Raw genomic sequence first — 22,582 nt, forward strand, 5'->3', positions numbered from 1 at the left:
CAGGTGCCAAACAGGCAGAGGTTGGAGCTCTACTTTCATCTGCCTCCACCATGGGGCAATTTTCTTCATGCTGTTCAGTTCAAAACTCCCTGGGGTGACTGGCTGGGGGCAACTCTCTCTTCCTGAGGAGAGTGAAGGGCAAGGTGCAGCTTCTTGGGCATCAAGAGCTGGGAAGCAAGGACATGACACAGTCCTTGAAGACGTCACCTTCAGAGACTTCAGCTTTTAAGCTCTAGCAAGCTTAAAACAGCTTAGTACATGCCCTAAGTCCTGATTTAACCACATCTAGGGTTTTCTTCAGGAAGAGGAAAGCATTCTTGGTACAAAGACTAACTGTCAAGCTCATTGAGTGTCCACTGAGGGTCTACTTTTAAGAAACCAATTGCCTTTTATATTCTTCACCCTCTGGTGACAGGAAGAACAGGAGAGCTGAAACAGAATTAATAAGAGGTTTGGATGGAATTATCCATTACAGGTTCTTCACCTTTTCTCAAAATCCACAGCTAAATGCATTACACCAATGTCATGTGCCTTCTTTATCAGAATCATAATCATATCATATCATAATCTTTGCATTACATAAATCCATCAGAACTGTGAGCTCACAGAAACAGATTTTGTATGGTTGATTTCAGCTTCTTGAATATAGACAAGCAAAATAAGCTTCTGTTTTATGGGTTTTCTGTTTTTCTGATTTATGGTAAACAGCTGTTTAATAAAGTTTGGAGGAGAGAAAAATCCTTTGCTTTTAATGGGGATTTTTTTGAGCAATCTTAAAAAAAAAAAAGGTCTATTTTTACTCCACTAGAGGTCACCAGCACTGTATTTTTCAAAGAACAAGCTAATTTCACTTCAAGAACTTCACTTGGGACTTAAAGTGATGTATTTGACCAGCTAATCATTCCAGAATAGCTGTACCAAACTACTTTTGAGAACCATCTCACAAAAATTTCTGCTTTGGTGGCTGATAATTTTTCTAGGGAAAAAAACCAAACCAAGTGAAATCAATTCACAAAAAAAACCCACAACACCCACAACAACAACAACAACAACCAAAAAAACCCCAAACAAAACAAAACAAAACCAACAACAACTAAAATTTTTAAAAATTTTGTTTTAAAATTAAAACAAAACAAAACAAAACCAACAACAACAAAAACAAAAACAAAACAAAACAAAACCAAAAAACAAAACCACCACCCCTCAGCACTTTAATTTTGTACTAGCTTGTTCACACCACAAAGGATAGCTTAGAAAAGTTAGATCATACCAAAATAAGTGCACTAAGCAGTTATTTCAAAGTGTTGAGACCAGCTAAAAAAGGGAGTACTCGCTAACAGCAGTGTAAATTAAAATAAGGATTTAAAATTAGATTCTGTGCTCCTCCTTAGCCAGCTCAGTAAATAAAGACCAGAGAGGATACTTTATGTCAAGATACATTAACCCAGACTTGAGACTAGCCCTGTGGTATCCAGAGTCTGTAACACTTTGCAGTAGGCTGGCTGATGCCCCTACCTGTGGCACTTCTGCTGCCTCCTCACTGCAGCCATTTGGGGCCCTGGTCTGGGGTCACAGCAACAATTTAACTCCTGAGGGACACACTCAGGTCGGGCACTGATTTTGCTTCAGTGCTGTGCTCTCAGCTACCTTGCCCCTTGCTGGGGAGCTGGAGCTGAGCTCAGCAAGAGATTGTCACATCTCCATTGTGAGTGAAATCACAGCTGACTCATATCAAATTTGTTGTGATAAGTTATACAACACCTTCATCAGAGCCAAGGGTGGCACCAACAGTTATTAAACTGGTTGTAAACATATCTGGAGATAGGAGTATCCCAAAGGGAGCACCAAAACTGGCCTTCAACTGCAGCAATCTGAGGGTTCTCACAGCTCCCCTCTCGTTTCCCTGCAACAATGTTGCATCCACTTTTATTCCCCCTGAGCTGCTATGTGCAGTTTTCTCTCTCCATGTCACTGCAGCAGTGTAAGTTGAAGCCCTGCTTAACCTGTTACCCTAAGGCCTTGCCTTGACACCTCATCCTTTGGAAAGGATCAGGTCCTACAGCAGAGCCACAGCCTATCTGTATTGGTCCAGGTTGTATTTTTCCATGGATAATGCAATCACAGGCCTCAGCATGCTTTTCCAGAGGGGAGCAGGGCCATCACACATCCTGCTGCTCCAGGAGATAAGGGTGCACAATAGCCCAGTTCATGGTGCACAGCCCATAGCACACCAAAAGAACTTCACCTTTGCTGACAGAGCAGGTCAGGGGCCAGGCAACGGGAAACTGAAAGAGTCTCTTCCCAGAAAGTTATGCCTTGCTCATGAATCAACAGATATCAACGGCAAATACAGCTGCCAAACACTGCACAGCTCCATGAGCAATGGCTTACATATAAATCATTTAAGGAGCTCATATGTACCTTTGCAGAAATCTTCCCCTTCTATGTTCTGCCCCCGTTTTTCAAAGCCTTACCCCGGTTACCTCCTGGTTCTCTTGTCCACTTTTGGGTCTACCCACATTCCTAAGCTCACTCCTCCATGGACATCACCTTGTCTGCACTCCACCAAAGGAGGCCAGGAGACAAAGGACCATCTTTCTACATGAAACTCAGACCCCCCACAATCCCCATCAGCAACAGAGCAGTTCAAATTCTGCTTGTGAGAGAGCAGCAGGTGTCAGGCAGGGAGCAATTCATGACAGAGCACTAAATGTGTTGGCTGTACTGTTTCTGGGCATTTTGAGTGCTTACCAAAATGCTACTCCTTGCAACACCCAGCTGAGGGAGGAACATGGCAGAGAGATAGAAAAGGTAGCTGCAACCTCCTAGTGCTTCTGGCAGCAAGGAGTGGTTTAGAGGTATCAGAGACAGCAAAACCCTCACCTGCTTAGCTCAGCCACTCATGTTTGGGATGGCTGGAGCAGGAACTGAAGCAGATCCTTTACAGTGCTCCACTGTGAACTAAGATTTTTCGAAGGAACCGCTAGACCACTGTATATGTGACCACTTTTATTCCACACTTAAACAAATATCAGTTGTCTTTATTTCATGGCAGCTAGTGTCTCTCATAGCATTGCCACTGCAATGAAGTCTGTGTGGTTTAGGAAGAACACAGTGTTTCTCTAGTTCTCCTCTTGGTCATTGCTAGCATCAATTTTGCCCTTTCTTCTTCAGGGTCAAAGAACCAATGTGTGCAGCTTAAGTAAGGCTCCTGGATGGAATAAAATTAGCCTTTCACTAAATCATGGATATTCACCTCCCTTACTTTTGCTCTCCTTGAGCTCATTTATAAACCACAAGTGGCATGGACAGGGTGAACAGGGATTGATCATTTCCCTGTTGTCTTAACACAATAATTCTAGCTCATCAGGGAAAAGACAGGTAGAAGAGAGATCTGGGAGAAGATATAGTTCACAGCCACAGTCAAGCACCACAGCTGTCCTCCCACAGTAGAAACTGACAGGCAAGACATGACCTGTGGTATTCAACTGCACACTTTTCCCTCATATTAGGAAATGTGGGAAATCTGTTGCCACGAGAAAGTGTGATGACAGGACAGGGAAATGCACTTTGTTGAAACTTAATCTGTTCAACCGGAATACAGGCGGTAGTGAAGAACGCTTTCTGTGGTTTCTGCACAAGCTCACTGCTGAAGTGAGCACCATATGTCCCCCGTGGGCCTGCAGAGCTGAGACTGAAAGCCTGGCTGTCTCACCTTGCTCACTGTTGCTGTCAGAGCTGACCAGGGTAAACATCCATCAAGCTAATGATGTCCCTGCAGCAGAATTGAGTGCAGGCTGTCAAAACCAGCTAAGAAGCACAGCAAGTACCTGTCAAGCTCCCTGCTAGCAGCCCCCTGCCTAGGGTTGGGGATGTTCACCTCATCTCCTTCGGCAGAGCAGCTTACAGGTACCTTAAATTTAGTTCAAGGCTGCCTGTGCGTTCATGCAGGCATGCTCTGGTTACAGGGTGTACACCCTCCCAGGGGAGGGTTCCACCTACAGTTTGGGAAAGAGGATTTCCTACTGCTGACATGCAATACCATGCCTCCTCCTCAGCATGGCAAAATGGTGCTTTTGTCATGTGGTTTTGGATTAACCCAAATGGGAAAAGCTTCTTATATACCTGGAGGGTAGAAAACCTGACCTATTGTGCTCTTCATGCTATTGAGGTAAAAAGGATTAAGATAGAAGTAGTGTACATGGAGTGAGAAAATATCAGAGTATACCTCTGCTGATTTCAAGATGCAGCTGCTGTCAGTGTTTGTGCTTGTGCTTTTATACCTTCTCCTTTGTTATATTTGGATGAAAATTAACTTGCCATACAAGTCCTTAAGGATATGTCATTGATAAGTTTATTTGTGGAAAATCAGTACAGAATATTTAAAATAAATGCAATTAAAATGTTCTTTGATGAAGAGTTTAGAAAAGTTCTATAATCCTAGCTCTGAAAGACATACTGGCAAACTGACATTATATTCAAAGAGGGAAGGGGATTAGATTTTGCACTTGATGTGATCAACTAGGTTCTGAATTAATTCTTCATTTTAGAAACGGTGCTTTTCCAGCTGCCTTTTCAAAGTGCAGATTTCAATAATAAAAAAAAAAAAAAAAAGCCATATTTATAGAGGACTAAGCTTCCTGAAAATACCACAATTGAATTCACAAGCTTCTTAACATCCTTTTTATATCCTGAAGATTTAATCAGTGTATTTTTGTCTTTAGACAGCAAGTAATTTGGCATTAGCACTTCACCTTATTTAGGTCGGTTGAAAAAGACTCCTGATTTATGGTGAACATATGGGGAGAATCCAAAATTGTAAAGACTGACAGCCTAAATTTAGGAAAGGTAACAGAAGGCATTGTACTCAGAGCTAATAGCACTGAGGGAACAGGGTACTGTCAGGTGTTTCAGTTCTTAAGCAGAACTCCCCTATTTTGTGATGATAACAACCATGGTGGCCAAATTCTGCTTTCAGTTTTAACTGTGAAAACCCATAGGACTCTTCAGCCTTACTGTAACTTATGTTGACATAAATAACAGCAGTTTTTTCTCTCTATTTCTCTCTATTATTTTAAATTTTACCTTCTTTGAAAACTGGCCTGTTCAAAAAAGATTTAAACAACATTTTCAGTCTTTCAGATAGAAATAAATTTCTATTTGAATTTAGAGCCTCCAGGACTAATTTGGAACCTAATTATTCTGCAACAAGTTGTTTGTGAGTCAATGAAGTAAAAAATCTCAGTTAGAATAAAAGTTTTCCTGGTAATAAAAAATGGGCAATAAAGTCAGGAAAAGCTGAGATGTGCAAGGCCTTACTTTTTAGATCCAACGGGATATTGTTAGAGATGTTTATAACTTTTAAAAATTTGGGTCAGATTGCAGAGGCTTGCTATGCCATGATCAGGGCAGAGCCTGAATCAAAAGAATCAGAAAGAAAGCTGTCAAATGTGGACTACAGAACATTAAGCTACTATCTACATAGGGAAAAGAGAAGGTATGAGATTTCTCTGTTGCAGAGAAAATGTGTCTGAATCTGACAAGGACTCAGAGATGAGGGTGTGACAAAGGGCAGACAAATAGAGGGAGTCACAGGCAACTGGGGTGATGGGTTTTCAGGTGTCATCTTTGTGAAACCAAATTCTAATTACAATTTGCTACTCAGTGTTGGATAAATAGAGAGATATAATAGATCCTTCTTTTAATATGAGGTTACACGAGTAGCTGCTGGATTCTAAACTGTAAGCAATGTGTATCTTATCTCCTCGTGTCATGGGTTTGGGTACTGCACGTGCCTGTGTGACTAATACAGCATACCCAAGTGTCATCCATCAGCAGTGAACACTGAGACAGGAGAACAAGAGCACTGAAGACTGAGTTCTTGAATTCTCATCCAGGGAAGGGTATCAATATCTTTTTTAAAATAGTCTATTCAAAAAGGCAATTCTGGAACTGAAGCAGCACTTTTTTTTTTTTCTTTACTTGAAGAGGACTCTCAGGATGATATGACAACATTAAGGTATATTTGCTGCAAACAGATGTAAGAGCTTAGCTGAAATGAAAACACTGAATAGAGACCATATACTTGGCTACACGTGGGAAAAATAATCACTGCTTGGTTCACGTGCATCCATAAAGTGCTAGAGGATAGATGCAAGTAATCTGTTTGCAATTTCTCACACTTGGTAGATATTTGTGGTTTGTCTAATTTAGAACTGTCTCATAAAACTGTCCCTAACAGAAAATGGTAAGTACATATCATCAAAAAATATTTTCATTATAAAAACCTGCTTGTAATTTTCAAGTGGTTGTGGGATCAATTTTTTTTAATTGCACAGGAAGCTCGGACTAATTTCCATAAAGTCAATCTTGTGCCAGAACCAAACTGACAGAAGGAGAGGTGAAAATCAAACTTGCTCTGTTTTTTCTTACTTCACAATCAGTGATATTCACAAAATAATTTTAGCAATTTATACTTATCAAACGTATCAAGTTAAAAGATGTGAGGGGCATTCAGACAATCAAGATGAGCATTCTTGGATTCCTGAAATGACTGGAGACCTGACTACATAATGGGAAGAAGAAAAGCTTGGATGCATGAACATCTTTAGGAGATGATTATCTTCAATCTATGTTTATGTGGAAGATGACACTGTTCCTCTCAGAGCCTTCATGTGGACATTATAGTTGAAACATAGGAACTATTCAAAAGGTTGCACAATCCATGGAAATTCCGAGTGCATGTTGGAGCATGGCTGTGGTGGTCCATAGCCTCAGGCCCTGAACATAGGGCTGTACAGAGACAAAACAACAACAAAGCTCCTGCTGCCAACAGCCAAAAGCCTGCAGCCTCAGGTCAGCATCTCTAACCTCTAGTTGCAATCACATGTTTCAAAGGGATTGATTTTCCAAGCCCAGCTGGGTAACCACCAGTGGCCTTAACGCATATGTGAAAGTGCTGAGACAAGTCTCACTTTTACCAGAATATTGCTGTTCTACTCCCCTTTACAACTCCAGCCCTGTGCTGGACCATTATTCTGTGCTGTAATAAGGAAAATGAGGGGTGTTACGGGACCCTTCTCTTTTGTTTAAATAAACTGCTATTTTGGCCCAGTGGTCTGTGGAAACACATCAGAGCTGTCAGTCTAAGCCAGATGTGAAATAAAATAACCTGAGCAGCTTGACCCTGTTTTACTTTACAGCCTCCAGCAGGGACAAAAGCCACCTCAGCAATGGCTCCATAAGGCAAGGGAGGGAATTCCTGAGCACTGTTAGCAGTTTTTCTTACCAGGCTGTTCCAGTCAAGGTGACATGGAAACCAATAAACATTGTACATCTGGCCTGTCCGCTGCAGAACAGAAGCTGCACACTTGGAGTGAAGGAAAAAAGTAAATACATAACTCTTTACTGAGGGTGATGATGCACTGGAGGAAGTTGCCCAGAGAAGCTGTGGATGCCCCTTCCTTAAAAGCATTCATAGCCGTGTTGGATAGGGCCCAGAGCAACCTGGTCTAGTGGAAGGTGCCCCTGCCCATGTCAGAAGGATTGGAACTAGATGACCTTTAAGTTCCCTTCCAACCCAAAGCATTCTGTGATTCTATGATTATACAAAAAAATACACATCAGAATGTATCAGCAAGAGCTATAGTACACACAGCAGTAGAGCAGGTAGTTACTAACATTAACTTTTATTTATGTAAATAAATAAAATTCACTCCAGTGGAGTGAATATGCTGTGGGCTTTGCTTGTTGTAAGGCTCTGAAATCTAGCTCAGAGTGACTAACTGCAGTATTGGAGCATGAACAGTTGGTGAATTATTTTTGACCCAGATGGTAACAGGCTCCCATCAAATGTTTTGTTTGATTCATGCCAGCTGAATGGCTCTGCTTATGATGCTCTCATGTTACATGAAAAAATGGTTTACAGGTTTACATGATTTAGTATAACTCCCTGTAGATCTGGGCAGCATTTCACACAAGAACTACTCTCCTTTTATATATTTTAATGGAGTGTCTCAGTGTCTTATCTATTTTCAGCTCTTCACCATTACCTGTCATAATACTGTGCATGATGGAAACATGCCAAGGGATGCAATGTCACATTAATAATTGTTAATATATAACAGGGCAGATATCCAAAGTGATAAGTATTTTAGAAATAATAAAACTTTTTTATTTTTTTTGCTTTTCATATTTGTTCTCCAGCACTTTCCATTTTAAAGACTGCTTGTTCTAATTCTCATGTCCTTCTTGTCAGTATCTGAAATACTTCTTTTTAGTGGCCACAAAATAAGGAGCAGTTTATCTGTAGTCATCTGTAAACCTTAACTTAAAAATCCATGCTTTGGAAGCTGATTATCAAATCTGTTAAGCCTTCTTCTGGCTTGCAGTCATGTTTTAAACAAATACCGTTTTTCTCTGCTAAATGTTCTTAATTGCTTGCAGGGCTTATCAGCATCTGCAGAGGTAAAATTCTTCAACTCCCTAGTGAGCTGCATCATTTCCAGTTAGTTCCATGTCTTTTGATATCAATCCCATGTGCCTAGGATGTGATCTGCTAAACACACATAGATGGTAAGCAAAATATGCACATGCTGAATGATCATCTGAGAGGGAGGAGGAATCTGTTTTAAGCAAGTGCATTTACAAGTCAGTGAAAACTCCATTTATAGGCAAGGGAAAGAAACCATCCCCATCAGAGCACCCAACACGTCTGTTTAAGACAAGTGAGATCACTTTCTCTCTCTGGGTACCTGGAAAGTCGCTGTAAGGAGAGACTATGTTGCATGCTCAGGTCTGACCCATACTGATCAAGAGGTATGATTTAATTAACTTAGCCATAGACTGTTAACTGGCATGGGGCCCAGTGTTTCTCAGCAAGATTATATTCTATATTCAGAGTTGAAAAATTAATAACTGGATAATCTCTTATTAATCACGAATGGTTCTTACAAGTCTGCAAATTTATCATTCACAGAACATCAGTAAAATATAACCTTAGTACCAACCTGATGTCTGGAAGCCAAAGTGATCCTGGAATACAGGGAAACTTAGGACCCAAATCTGGAAACATAAGTCACATTTGCGACCCTCTTTTACAGTAGCCAATTAAGCATGTCCCATAGTCCCATGGTCATTACTAAAAAAAAGTATATGGATTATTTTGTTCCTTCAGAAAAGCTAGGTCCCTGTATACCCACACATCATTCTTAATTTTTATTTCAGTGCTCACTTCAGCATAATCAGTCATTAACTGTGGTTGTATGGTATATATAACTTATGTTCAAATCCATACACAGGCTATTTTTTGCATCTATAATTGAATTGATACAGAGCAGTTCTCAGCAGGAAACTACTCTGTATGGCATATACTTTGTACTTGGGGAGACATTAGCTGTCCAGCTGTCTTCAGAGCAGTATGTGCATTTACCTGAACTAATAAATTTATTTCCCTAAGAAAAGCAAAAATGGTAACTGACTGACTTACATTTTTGAAAATATATATATAGGACACAAAAAATATTACTTCTTTACAAAAGTAAAGATATATTTCTATAGATTTCAAAAGTACATATATGGATTTTCTACACCAGTGTAGAAAATCTTAATACCAAACCACTAGAGACCAATCATAACTATAGACTCTAAAGTGCAGAGGGAAGGATGTTTACGAGAACTGAGAAAGCAGGATAAAGTCTAAGAAGGCTTAGGCCTTATCCTATAAACCACTTATTTGTGTGCTTCACATACTACATTCATATGAGATGGCCTGAACTGTGGGATCTCTCCTCATCAACATGTGAGAGACCCTCCACAGAGTACCAAGTTCTTCACATCCTCACTCATGGGGAGAGACAATTCAGTGAGCAGATCCCTACCAAATAAACAGGCCAAGGCTGTAGATCCCTTCCTAAATAGTCCAACCTTTCCAGATAAGGGGAGCTGCTGAAGGAGTCATGGACACATTGCAATGCTGTTCTTGCCTGGTGCTGCTTATCCCTCCTGCTGGAGGAGGAGATGGGCAGCATCCATTGTAGCAGCTGGCAATCTGGGCACCAAAAAATACTCAGGAGGGAACTCTTGTGCTAGCCTGGTGCTTCTCAGAGGCAGATGAGTCCCGATGGGGATGTTACAGGGAAGACTGAATCTGACAAGGAAATATGGGCTTAGTAAGGCCTTCACAGCTCCAGGAACGCAGCCCCTCTATCATGGCGGGTGGATGCCTGTCTGCAAGAGGAACCGGAGCTGTGCCATGGCTCCTGCCCCTCTCTCAGCACCAGCATGAACCAATGGCTCACGCAGGGGCAGGAGGAGGGCACCATTTCCCAGAGGCGCCGTCTCCCTCCCCTCCTGTCCCTGAGCTCCGACAGGCTCCCACCCCCGCCCGCGCCTCTCCCTCTCCCGGCGGGAGCCGAGCGCTGCCCGGCGGCACCACAGGGTGTCAGCCTCGGCCCGGGCCCACAGCGCGGCCCCGCTCTGCCGGGCTCCGGGACGCCCAGTGCTGCAGAACTGACTGCACACAGCCGCAGGTGACCACAGGGACACGCGTGGGGACCATACCCTGGCACTGCGGTGCCCCCCGGACCTGTGCAGGAGAGCCAGCAGCTACCGCATTTCAGTGTCTCACAGAAGAGACCGACCTTTCAGAGCCTGGCTTGACTCTCAGCGATCTGGCTTGACTTTCAGCTGAACAAATTGTACATATCTGTATTAATTGTTTGAAGATTGCTATTTCAGATAGGGGTTCCCGCCCCCCCCTCCCCCCCCCCAATATCTTTGGAATGTTTTGTAAGCATTTTTGCAGAAATTTTCCATAACCAGGCCTAGCCAGCATGGAAGATTTTATCCTGATCTTGAAATGTAGGCCTTCGTAGCAGGAACTGCAACTGTGGGGAGCATCAGAAAGCATCTTTACTGTAAACTGTCATAGCAGCCCTACCAGGGTAACTACAGCCACATAACATGTGGTTATGATACCACATAAACATCTGTAGATCTGGTACTGCAGTTAAATAGGAACATAATTTTGTGCAATATTTCATTTCCCTTCTTACAAGAGTCCAGATGGGCCCAGATTCATCTCACCTACCCTCAGGTACCCCATGTGAGATGCTGAAAAAAGCCAAAGCTTTTTTCTGAGCAGCATCCCTCATTTCTAGCACCTATCTGTAGAAATGTTTCACTAGAGATGCAAGGCTGTACTAGAGTCTTGGTTTTTTTCATTAATTTCTCCAGGCTCATTATAAGTCTACAGAGGATAGGCATAAACGACTTTTTAAGAATTTTTTTGGGGAGAGACAGGAACCTCCTGCTTAATTTGCTTATTATCCAGTCTGTCCTCCAGCCTGCTGAGTATAAAGAGCAGAAGAAAAATAGCCACTAAGAAGTTTCTCTTATCTCCCTATGGCTCATGAAACGGTTCATGGCTTTTGGTACACAGAGATAAGTAGCACATACTAAACCACGTGAGATGTCTGCATTTACGTATTTAAATTTTTTTGCATGTATTATCAATACACTCCACCAAAAGAGCATATGAAAGCCCAAGCATGCTATGCTTGCTATGCAGAGTACAATATAATAAGTGTTTGAAGTTTAGTTGCATTGACCATTCTGCTAAATAAAGTTATCCAAGCTGGTGGCGGTTACCACACTGCCACCAGCAGAAAGTATGGATGACTACTTCCATTTTACAAAGGAGTGAAATTAAAGTCCAGATTCAGGTCTTAGTCAAAACAGCTCATAACACCTATGTCACCTCTGATTTCAGGAATGCTAGCACTTTGCCTCTCAGTGCATACTTTTCTCTAAAGAAAATACAGATCTTATAGACACAGAATTCCATAAAACAAAACAACAAACCCAAAACCCAGGTGACTTCCACATTCTTCCTACAGGCATGACTGTAATACATCAAGATCAGCAAGATTAAAATCATGGACAACTTTTTCCCCTTTTCAACACCAAACAATTGAGGCGGCATGTGTTGAATATTCATTGCTAGCTGTTGCAGACTTTTGCAGAAAACAGCAGCAACATAATAAGCCTACGCATGGTAGAACATTTAGAATTACAATCAGACATTGTTTTTTAAAAGGAACCCATTAAAATAATACCCTACATCTTGGCAGAGATGAAAAGCACATGATGTACACCTTTGAGTCACTGAAGTTTTATACTTCTTTATTATTAATTGCTCCAGCAGGTTTTTTTCCTTTAAAATGATAGGCAGCATTTAACGTTCTGTTACCCTGGAGCTGCAGCTCTCTGCTCGCGTATCTGCACGCAGCACCTTGCTCATGGCTGGGAAATGTGAGGCAAAGATAATGTGTATGCACAGCTTCGTTGCTTGGCAAGTACAGTTTCATTTTCTGTAGAGACAAATTAGCACTATATATTTTAACATCTCTAGCCTACAAAGTCACGGGCACAAAAGTGTTTCAGGAACATTATGGCAGTGGAAGACTTTGCAGAGCCTGTCAGTGCACTATTCAAAGAGTTTTTGAATGCATGAATTTGAGTTTGTTGGGAGTTTGAGGGGGAGGTGACTGCATTTCTTTCAGATAATAACGGGATCTCAAAGGTTTCTTGGCTGCTATAAATTAGCATTCTCAGCTCTGAGTGTGGTCTCCCAGAAACAGTTTATAGCTAAAGCCATACACATTTTTCTGTTCCTACATCGAACAGATAATAAAAGCTGGAAAATTACTGCAGGCTTTTATCTCAGAAATGTAATGAATAGAAATACCACCCCTATTAGCGAATTGCTTACACTGCTGTTATCACAGCAGCCTGAGCAACATTCGACTGTCCAACTTTTGCTCCTCTGGATTCTCAGAATTGCTAAGATCAACAATTGAAATACCCAATGGATAATGGGAACTGTAACGAAGGTGCAGAGGCTGCATAAGAGAAAAAAAGCCATCCATCACCACACAAAGGAAACTGAATAGGATCACCCAAGAAGCAAGTAGGTGATCTTGCTTCTTGGCCACAAGTCCCTCTTGCAGGCCATCTGGTAGCAGTACTCAGTAATAAAAAACTAACAGTTTTAGGTAAACAGTCAGTTTTACCCCAGCTGCAAGCATATGATCAGTGAGTGAAATCCAACTCCTGAACAGATTTTGGAACACTGGTAAATTCAGGATACAGTGCACTGCCCCACATCACAGCAGCAAGGTTAGAAGTTCTAGGATGGACTCCCCAACAGGAATTGTCTCCAAAGTACCATGACAGTCTGTTTGTAGTGTATGTCTGCAATGCTGTGCTAAAACATCTCCTGTCTTGGTTACCTAAGGACATCATTCAAGTATAGCTGTGCCTTGTCCACACCAGAGAGCAGCACCTTCACTTTGCTTGAGGCAGAGAAACTAATTTTGGGGGAATGGGAGCATTTGCACCACGAAAGAACACCCACACTACACAACCACTCCCAACACACATAGTTGGAAGACCAAGTTGTATCCACGTACTTTGCCAAGTTGTATCCATGGCAAGACTTCTATGGGTGCAGTCTGATGGAATAACCATCACACACCTAAACAAAATTATCTTAGCTGATTGGCAGCTGGGATTTTAAATCTTGCTAAAACCTTTGTTTTAAAATAAGACAAAGTTCATGGAAGTATTTTTCAGGATTTTACTGCAAACCTATGGGTCTGGTCACAAAAAAATATGATACATATAACCATGTTAATTATATTACATTACAATGATGGTATACATTACAAGTAAGTCTGTAAGTTTAAATATACATCTAGAGTTACAACTGAATGTACACATCTTTTGTACAATACATACAATCAGGAATGAAAATCCCTCAAACCCCAAGACCATAAATAATGCCCATTTTACAGATGATGTCTTTTAAACTAAAGGAGAAAAAAATAAAAAAAAAGAAACCAACAGCTTTGACCGACTGCACAGCTGGGGCATTTTGGTCCATAAAAACCCTTTCTAAAAATAGAAATCTTTTTTCATAGCAGCAATGCTTTCTTCAAGCATTTGGATACAAGTAATTGTGAGCCCATTTCAATAATTTTAGTTGACAGTATAGATTTACAAAAGAAATTTCAAAATTACACTTAATTTATCTTCCAAATATGGAAGAAACAAACAATGCCCCACATTGTGGTATCCTGCAAGTGTCACACTGATGCTTTAAACTAAGTCCATCTGTAGTACGCAGACCACACGCATACCATTTGTTCACATAGTAAACCCACATAAATGAACTGAGAAACACACTCTGCAACAGGGAAAGCTTTGGAGCTCACAAGATCTCATCAGAAAAAAGGCACATTTCATAAAATCCTTATCACGTTCAGATAGATCTCCAGGCAAGGCTTTTCGAGCACGATTACAAAACAGCTTGTTCTTACTCCTACGATCTGCCGTAGCAGTCTATGGCAGCAGTCATTTTATTTTTTCTTTCCCAAGGAGACAGCACCACTTTGGGGGAAGAACAAATGGAAATGAAAAGCCTGTAAAGCTCATTTAGAGAGTGATGTGCTCTTCAAAAAAGCTTCCAGCAAACAGTGTAGTTGAAATTAAGGCTGCAAAGCTGCCATGGTGGAAATGTGCAAATTCTCTTTCAAGGTGACTGGTCAACTGGCAGTTCTACCAGAAGGCCAAACAAAAAATAAAAATAATAGTTGTTATTATTATTAAAAATTAATAAAATAAAAACGTTCACAAGAAAGAGTCCACAGGTGGGGCGTATGAGAAGCCCAAAAAAGCCTCAGCGGCTTCTTTGACGCTGGCAGTGATGAGGATGCTGTCTGGGGACTGGCCAATGGAGTTAGGGACTGGCTCATCTGTAAACTCCGGATCAAAGTGTCGCAGGTCACTGGGGCCACTCTGTGGAAAGGACAGAAAAGGAATTTAGACCTTAAGATTTTGTGAGTGCGCAATTCAATTCACTATGGAGACAAGCACCCTTGTACAGAGACTCACAGTGTTATCACCTCAGGCCCAATGTTCAGCAGCCTTTAACAGTTTACTTTGACCTTTTTTGTATACTGTAGCACACTGACTCACTAAAAACAAGATTATTCAATTTAGTATGCACTCCCACTAAGCTCATGCAAGAGAAGCTAAATGCAAACATGCCACTCTGCCGCACAGCAGTTTGCAGTGCAGGACATTGATCTCCTAGATATTGAATGAAGTTTATAAAATGCTCAGAAAACGATGGAGAACAACCTCCACAACCTGATCTCTCACTTTATATGTTAGTATCTGACAAGCCAATTGTAATTCTGCCATAAGGAAGCTACTTGCTCCCTATACCTTAACTTCCCCTTTGGTAAAATGGGGAGGCTGGGCATTATTTTAAAATTGCCATGCAAATGAAGCATGTGAGACAACAAAAAAAACAGCCAAATTTAGATGGATCATCACTAAAAAGTCAATTACCACCTGTTTTTCACTTTGTTTGGACAGATACAGGGGAAGGAAAGTTCCCTTCCCCAAACACACCCATCTGGCCACTTGCCCCTGGCTCCTGGGCACCCCACAAAGACAAGGGGTAAAAACACACTCTCCATGCACTCTATAATTAGAAGTGATACATACCACATTTGGGTTAAAAGGGGGTGTAATCTTCTTATTAATGAGATCATCCCAGTTAATTGGGGAGAAGAAGATGTGATTCTTAATCTCCATCTGTTAAGAGAGAGAAAAATAGATTAATTCAGAACCAAGCTAATGTAAACAGTACATCCCAGTCATCCTCCCAACACTGCATGTGGGCGCCGGCCAGTTCTCACTTACAAAGTCCTCCTTGGCACCGAGTCTCTTTGTCCTGTCCTTCTGCAAGAGGCCTTCCAGGAGATGTCTAGCTGAGTTAGTGATATTTGGCTTCAGCTGCAAGGGTTTGTTCAAGATATTGTCGTACATTTCTGCGGTGTTCCGGCTGTAGAAGGGTGGCTGTGGGAAGCAGAAAAGGAGGAATTAATGAGGCTGACAGGCAGGCATGGGGTTTCTTGTGGGAAAAGGCCGAGTAAGCTAGTTTGATCTGTCATGAAGGATTTGTTGCTTACCAAGCCATAAAGCATCTCGTACAAGACTGCTCCAAGGCACCACCAGTCCACAGTCCGGTCATAGGGCTGCTTATGGAGAACTTCAGGAGCAAGATACTGTTGAAGAGAAGGGAAAGAGCCATGTGAGCCATAGAGATCTTTACAACCAAGAAAGCCTCCCCATTCATGAATGAAAGCAGCTTACTGAATCCCAGCAACATCTAAGCTAAAGGAAAGCTGCAGTATTTTTACAGACAGGCAGATGGCTTGAGAGCTGCTCTCTCCTGCTCAGCAAGCTCCATGCATCCTACATGTCTTCACTGGCAGCCCTATTATTAGAAGGCCCATAATGCCCCCTGCTCATGTAACCAGCCTTACATACACCTGGGACAAGTCAGTTTTCACTGCTAAGAACAGCTCTTGCTGTCGCGCTGAGTGTGGGGGGCTGAGGACTGGCCGTACCTCTGGTGTGCCACAGAAGGTGGAGGTCGTGCCATTGTGCTCTATGTTTTCTTTGCAGAGTCCAAAGTCAGTCAAGACAATGTGCCCCTGTGAATCAAGCAGGATGTTCTCTGGCTTCAAATCTCTGCAGGAAGAGATGAAAGAGATAAATGTTAGAGAAGGTGCAGCGAGAGTATTTTAGGTGCAGCTGTTTAGAGAAGTTCATTAAGCCACCACAAAATATTAAAAGCAATTCCAAGCTCCTACGGAGCTGAACTTTTCAATGCTTATTTAACAAAGCACATGGGTTTTTTTTCTGTACAACAAATTTGAACAAGGCTGCTCACCGATAAACGATGTTCAGGGAGTGCAGATAGCCCAGTGCACTGGCAATTTCAGCAGCATAAAATCGGGCTCTCGGCTCCAGGAAGCAACGCTCCCTCTGGAGATGGTAGAACAACTACAGGAGACAGAGAGAACAAAGTTGTGTAAACGGCGCCAAAGCCTGTTAACAATGCACTTAATTAGACTCAACATATATAGCACGGGAGAACAATAGTAGGAAATGGCCTAAGGATCCTTTGGTAGTTCAAAAGTTGGCAGGCAGAAACATTGAATCTAGTAACTTCTCCCCCATGACTTTTCCCCTTGCAACTTTTTTTGTATTTAAAAGGAAGTGTGAAAATGTCTACCCTACCACCATGCACATGATAGGAAATACTAATAATTTTCTTACTGCTTACCTCTCCACCATTGATGTAATCCAGGACAAAATACAATTTGTCTGCAGTCTGGAAGGAAAAGTGAAGCCCGACCAGGAAGGGGTGTTTCACATTTTTCAGCAAGACATTGCGTTCTGACATAATGTGCTTCTCCTGAAAACATCAGAAATCCATTAACATTTAGCACACTTGCTTAGTGGTAGCAGTAAAAATGTTTTTGATGGACATTGCAATGGCATTGAGAAGGGCAGCTTACCTCCTTCTTCTTCAGGATTGCCTTTTTCTGCAGGACTTTGACAGCATAGAACTGCTCTTCTGCCTTATGCCGTGCAAGGAGGACCTGAAAGTGCATAAAATTGCAGAACTGAGTAATACTGAAATATAGAACAACTTGTAAACACAGCCAGCAACAAGCTTTTACTTTAGCTTCTGAGCACTGCCACATCCCTCTGGTTCAATGTGCAAGCCCTTTGCTGGAAATGCCTGACACTGTTACCATTCTGGCAGAATTATCTAGCCCAAAGATACTACATCTAGCTTCTTTCTCTTCCAAAAGCCAAGTACATCTATTATTCACAGCACTAGAGGACTGAGTTCCCTGGCTCTTCTGACTCATTCAAATGAAGAGTCCCTGCTCCTGCACTGGATGTGCTCAGGTTTGGTTTAAGCAATCACCATTCACCAATGGCAGTACAAACCCCACTCGCTGGTATTTCACAGAAGAGCTCAAGAATAAATAAATAAATTAGAATGAAAATAAAAGTTATGCTTACCTTCCCAAAACTGCCTTTTCCAATCACTTTTAAGAAATGAAAGTCTGATGGTTTGGCATGTGGGTTGGATGATGGGCCGAGATTGATCTGCTGTGAAGGACTGGGCTAAAAAAATAAACAGAAACCATGTTCATTAAAACAGCTCAGCAGTGAGAGTCCCAACAATTTATCATTTCTAGAAATATAAATAAAGGGAGCTTGAAAATAAAGACTAATGCTCTTATTGCCACTAAAACTTGATCTCTAACAGATACCTTAAACTAAGAGGTACTGCCTAAGAAGAGTCTAACAACCATAGCTTACTTAAAAGTGCTTGTTGAAGTCTTTGACACATTCCATGATGAAATAACTCATAACTCTTCTTAAACATTTCTTCTTAATGTTTGAAACAGAAAGTTTCAGTCTAACCCAACTACTCCTTCTTGTTTACATTAGTGTGCTATGAGATTGCACTAATGCAATACTCATGATGCTAATTTCGCTACACTTCTATTAGTGGCCGAATTGATGTTCTAAAAATGTCACACTGAGTAAAATCTACTTACCGGAGGAGAAGGATTAGCATTCATAAGTTCAGGCTCTTGAGGCTGAGAGATTTTCAAGATAGACTGAACTTCAGGGCTGCAAGGATAAGAGCACACATGATTAGGAGTTACCAGGAGCAGCACAGGCAGATCTTTCCACCAGAGGGCAAGCACGTATCGCGGAAGAGTTTTGGTTGAGTCTACTACAGAAGGCAACCAAAACAATCCATTCGATTTAAAGAGTAAAATTTTTCTAGTGACAGTAAGTTCCATCATACAAAGACATTTATATACACACTAAGTACGGCACAAAATAGGGACGGGTCCCTAGAAATCTCTGACTTATTTGTTCCAAACTCAGCTCACAGAGATGGTTGCGAAGTGACTAATACCTCAACAAGACAAATAAATTCTTCCGTAACAGTAATGCCGCAGGAATTGCGGTAAGCAAACATTATTTTTAAACTAGATCTCGCAATATCTAGGGATATTTGTGACTGAAATCCTCTCCCCACAAGATTTCTGACACTTACTGCTTGCATGCATAGGAGTTGGTGGCTATCTTCTGAATGAAATCGTTTAGTCCCATTCTTCTCTGCTTCATGAAAGCTATAAAGTAAAAGGAAAGGAGAAACAAAATCGTTAAGCCACCGTGACAGAAAAATCACAGCCCCTTGAGCATCTTCGAAGAAGTCTGCACGCCGCTCACCGATGAGGATGGCCACCATCCCTCTCATCTTCGAGTAAGTCAAGGTAGGACCAGACGCCTCAGCTGCTTTCACGGTCATTTTGAAGCGAGAGTGGGATACGCAGCAAGAGCACAGTACCACCAGCTCCCAGCACCGCACTGACTGGACGAAGCACCCGGCGGCGTTTATGTGGCGGCGGCGATGGGCGGGTCCGGGGCGGGGCGGCGACGATCGCGCCCCCCTCGACGTCCTGTGAGGGGCGGCCAGTGGCCGCCTCGGGGGATGTCGAGGGTGGGAGGGGAAGGAATCGTCGCTGCCTGTGCCACCGCCCTACCTTGGGCGCAACCCTCAGGGGAGCCCCCACACAGTACCCCCGCAGGACCTTGCCTCAGGATGCCGAGCATCCACAGGCAAACGAATCAAATCCTTTTTTTTTCCCTTGACAGCAAACTCCGGTAACCCCGACTTTCTCTCTCCCCCTCCCCCCCTTTTTTTTTTTATTCAGCCCTACTTATTTTACGGTTATATAAAGCTGTGTTTTTAAGACGACCACCTCTTCCCGAAAGTATGGGTGTCCCCCCACCAGCCCGCAGTCTGCGTCCGCTCCCGGTCCCGCCGCACCGGCTGAGCGGCGATAAGGGACGCTGACGTCTCCCTGAAGGAGCCGCAGTGACTCAGAAGAACAAAATTTCCTGCCCGGTTTTCAATAAAACAAACAAATGGCCCTTCTGTGCACTGCCCTGATCCTGGCTGGGACATAACTAAAAGGAAAAGGAAAAAAAAAAATTAATGCCAAAAAGGGAAACAACGAGGAAAAAAAAATCCGTTCCCTGAACTTGGAGGAGAGAGCAGAAATCTGCTTCTAGAAAAGCCGGGGAGATGACCGAGGGCTGGACAAGTGCAATAACGGGGGAGGGGGGGAGAAAGGAAAACAACCCCGCTCTGCAGATTTTGTTTTTACTGTACACGGTCATTTGGGAACACCGTGTACCCGGGATTTAATGGCTCAGTCGCTTCCCTACGGGCGCGCCGGGGGCACACCAGGAGCGCTGGTGCATGCACGACGCCCAAGGTGAAAGGATGCAGCCGGAGCCCTCCTCCCGGGGGACGCGGGAAGGACCACGGCCTGCCGCCAGGCCGCCCCGCCGGGGCGCATCCCCGCCCGCAGCTCTGGCATGGGTCAGGGGGGTGCCGAGCTCCTGCGCCCTACAGGCGGCTGGAAGTTTCCACCCGACGGGGTGTTATTCATGCGCGTGTTTCGCCTCGCTGTCTGAACGAAGGGCGCTGGGTTGCGGCCAGCGGCTCCAGCTGCAACCTGCCCCCGTCCTCCCCCCACCCGGAGACCGTCTTTTTACGCTTTATTTTTTCCCTCTGTACCCGCTGCTGCTGCCTCCCCCCACAACCACTGCCGGCCGCTGGGCGGCATCCCTTGGCAGCTGCCTGCACCCTGCGCCTCGGGGGGGAGGGCAAGCACCGCAGCAGGGCAGCCGTCACAGGCAGCAGCGCACCTTGAACGGCAACATGGATGACCCGGAGAAGAGACAGACAGACCCCTGCGAGTTGGGCACAGGTCTTTCAAAAGCGCTACAATGGCGTTATAGGGAAAGAGCAAAGAGGGAGGAATGCCGGCTCCGAGCCTCCGGTGGCCTTCCCGGAGCAAGGGGCCCTTGGCCGGCCCCGCCGTCCCGGTTCGGGGAAGTGGAAGGGAGCCGGCGCCAGGGAAGGAAGCGGCGACGGGAGAAGCAAGGAAATGTGGACTGCAGCTGGCGGGGCTCTAAATTCTCTCACTTGTGGCTTTCCTCACTCTGTTGCACACAGAGATTGCCACTGTAATTAATGTAAGTGGAGAACAAAAAATTTAAAAAAAAAAAGAAAAACAAAAAAATTCCACAATAAAGTTTGGAATTTAAAACTATCCTCAAAAAACCCCGCTTGATAGATTGAAAGAGACGCAGACAGTTGTCTCTGTCCCTTCGAACTGTTTTCAGAGTATTGCTGTTAAAAAACACTCGAGATCCACAGTTTGGAGGGTCACCAGAGTCCCCGTCCCCTGCCCCTCCTGCCTGCTGGCATCTCCAGGCTACAAGACGATGACCAGCGGCACGTTTCTGCCGGCTGTGCACAGAGGCAAGCGGCTCCCAGTCTCCGGCGCTACCCACCCGCAGTTCTACACAGCTTGCCAGAGGCTGACACCCACTGCCGTCCTGCCGGCTCAGCCGCGGCCCCCCACGCCGCCCGCAAGCGCCCCCGCTCCAGCCGGCTACACCAGCGTCCTCGCCCCCGCTCTGCGTCGGTCTCTTTGCAAGGATTCCGCTGCTCTCGCCAAGTCACCTGGCTTCTGTTCGTGCCAAGCGCTGCCTCGGCTGTCCCCCGCACGCACCCGCCTGTATCCCCCGGTGCATCGCCGCGCGGGGACCCCGCTGCTGGGAGGGTTCTTTTCCCCGTGGAGAACAGTTCTCCTGCCAGGGCGGAGCGGTGAACCCACCTTTCAGCGACGACTTCTCCTCTTTGCCCCTCATCTTGCTGCCTGCCGGGACCCCGGGAGCGGCGCGGCGGCGCGGAGGCTGTGCCTGGGCTCCCGCTCCCGGCCGCTGCTGCAATCCCGAATAACTCCCCTTCCTGGCCGGGCGGCCCGCAGGCAGGAGGGAGGCGGCGAGGGCGGCGAGGCCGGCCGGCGCTCCCGCTGACCCCTTTATGGACGCGCTATCGAGGGCGGCTGACATGCGGGAGCGTTATAAAGTTCAGCACGGGCCGCCCCGCACACTCTGCCCCGTTGCAACATCACCCTCAAAATTACTGTAATCGGCGCGCACACAAACACACGCACGGGCGGAGCGGGGCGGGGGGGCCGCTCCGGCCCTCCCTGACCTGCCGGCCGCAGCCGGCCCTGCCCCACGGAAGCTGGCGCTGCCCACGCTCCCCGGCCAGGGCGCGGTGCGAGCGGCCGCGCACCCACAGCGCGGGTCCTGCGCCCCCTCCCCTCCCGTCCGGCACGGGCAGCGGCGGGGCGGGGGCTGCTGCTGCCCGCGGGGGGCGCGGGGCTGCGGCTCCCGGCCGGGCTTCCCCGGCGGCCGGATAGCGCCGGGGCGGGACCGGCGCCCCGCTCCGACCTGGCACCCTGCGCCTTCCGCCGGCAGCGCCCCGGCGGCGCCCCCCGCCCGCCCGCGCGGCACCGCTCCCCCGCCGCCCGCCACCGCCCGGGCCGGCGCCGCGCACCCCGGCCGCGCCCCGCCGCGGGAAGCCGCTGTCCTGTCCCTCCGTGCGGCACCCACCTGCCGGCTCCCGCACCCGGCACGGCCCTCGCCCCCTCCCCGTGTTCGAGGTGCCTCGTAGCAGCGATGTTTTTAACGTGGAAGGCAGGAATGTCGCCCAAGGGGCGAATTATTATTATTTTTTTAGTTAAAGTTATGC

At 44.9% G+C, this 22,582-nt stretch overlaps 1 protein-coding gene across 3 annotated transcripts in view; it reads right to left on the reverse strand.

Annotated features, from left to right (window-relative positions):
* Positions 1-13,625: 13,625 nt before the first annotated feature.
* SGK1 (serum/glucocorticoid regulated kinase 1) overlaps positions 13,626-22,582 on the reverse strand; it is a 69,793-nt gene continuing 60,836 nt past the window's right edge. The window contains exons 1-12 of one of the 3 annotated variants that reach the window (XM_054628625.2): positions 21,657-21,983; positions 19,016-19,091; positions 18,504-18,579; positions 17,959-18,063; positions 17,442-17,525; positions 17,207-17,338; positions 16,811-16,923; positions 16,485-16,608; positions 16,044-16,139; positions 15,775-15,930; positions 15,577-15,666; positions 13,626-14,859 (exon numbers count right to left, since the gene is read on the reverse strand). In XM_054628625.2, the coding sequence (XP_054484600.1) occupies positions 14,692-14,859; positions 15,577-15,666; positions 15,775-15,930; positions 16,044-16,139; positions 16,485-16,608; positions 16,811-16,923; positions 17,207-17,338; positions 17,442-17,525; positions 17,959-18,063; positions 18,504-18,579; positions 19,016-19,091; positions 21,657-21,894 (1,458 nt within the window). In that variant the 5' untranslated portion in view covers positions 21,895-21,983 and the 3' untranslated portion in view covers positions 13,626-14,691. Of the gene's footprint in view, positions 14,860-15,576; positions 15,667-15,774; positions 15,931-16,043; positions 16,140-16,484; positions 16,609-16,810; positions 16,924-17,206; positions 17,339-17,441; positions 17,526-17,958; positions 18,064-18,503; positions 18,580-19,015; positions 19,092-19,191; positions 19,596-21,656; positions 21,984-22,582 lie in introns of those variants that run through there. The other 2 variants (XM_054628626.2, XM_077175348.1) reach the window with 2 other exon arrangements.

The sequence above is a fragment of the Agelaius phoeniceus genome, chromosome 3 (genome assembly GCF_051311805.1).
Source record: "Agelaius phoeniceus isolate bAgePho1 chromosome 3, bAgePho1.hap1, whole genome shotgun sequence".
NCBI lineage: Eukaryota > Metazoa > Chordata > Aves > Passeriformes > Icteridae > Agelaius > Agelaius phoeniceus.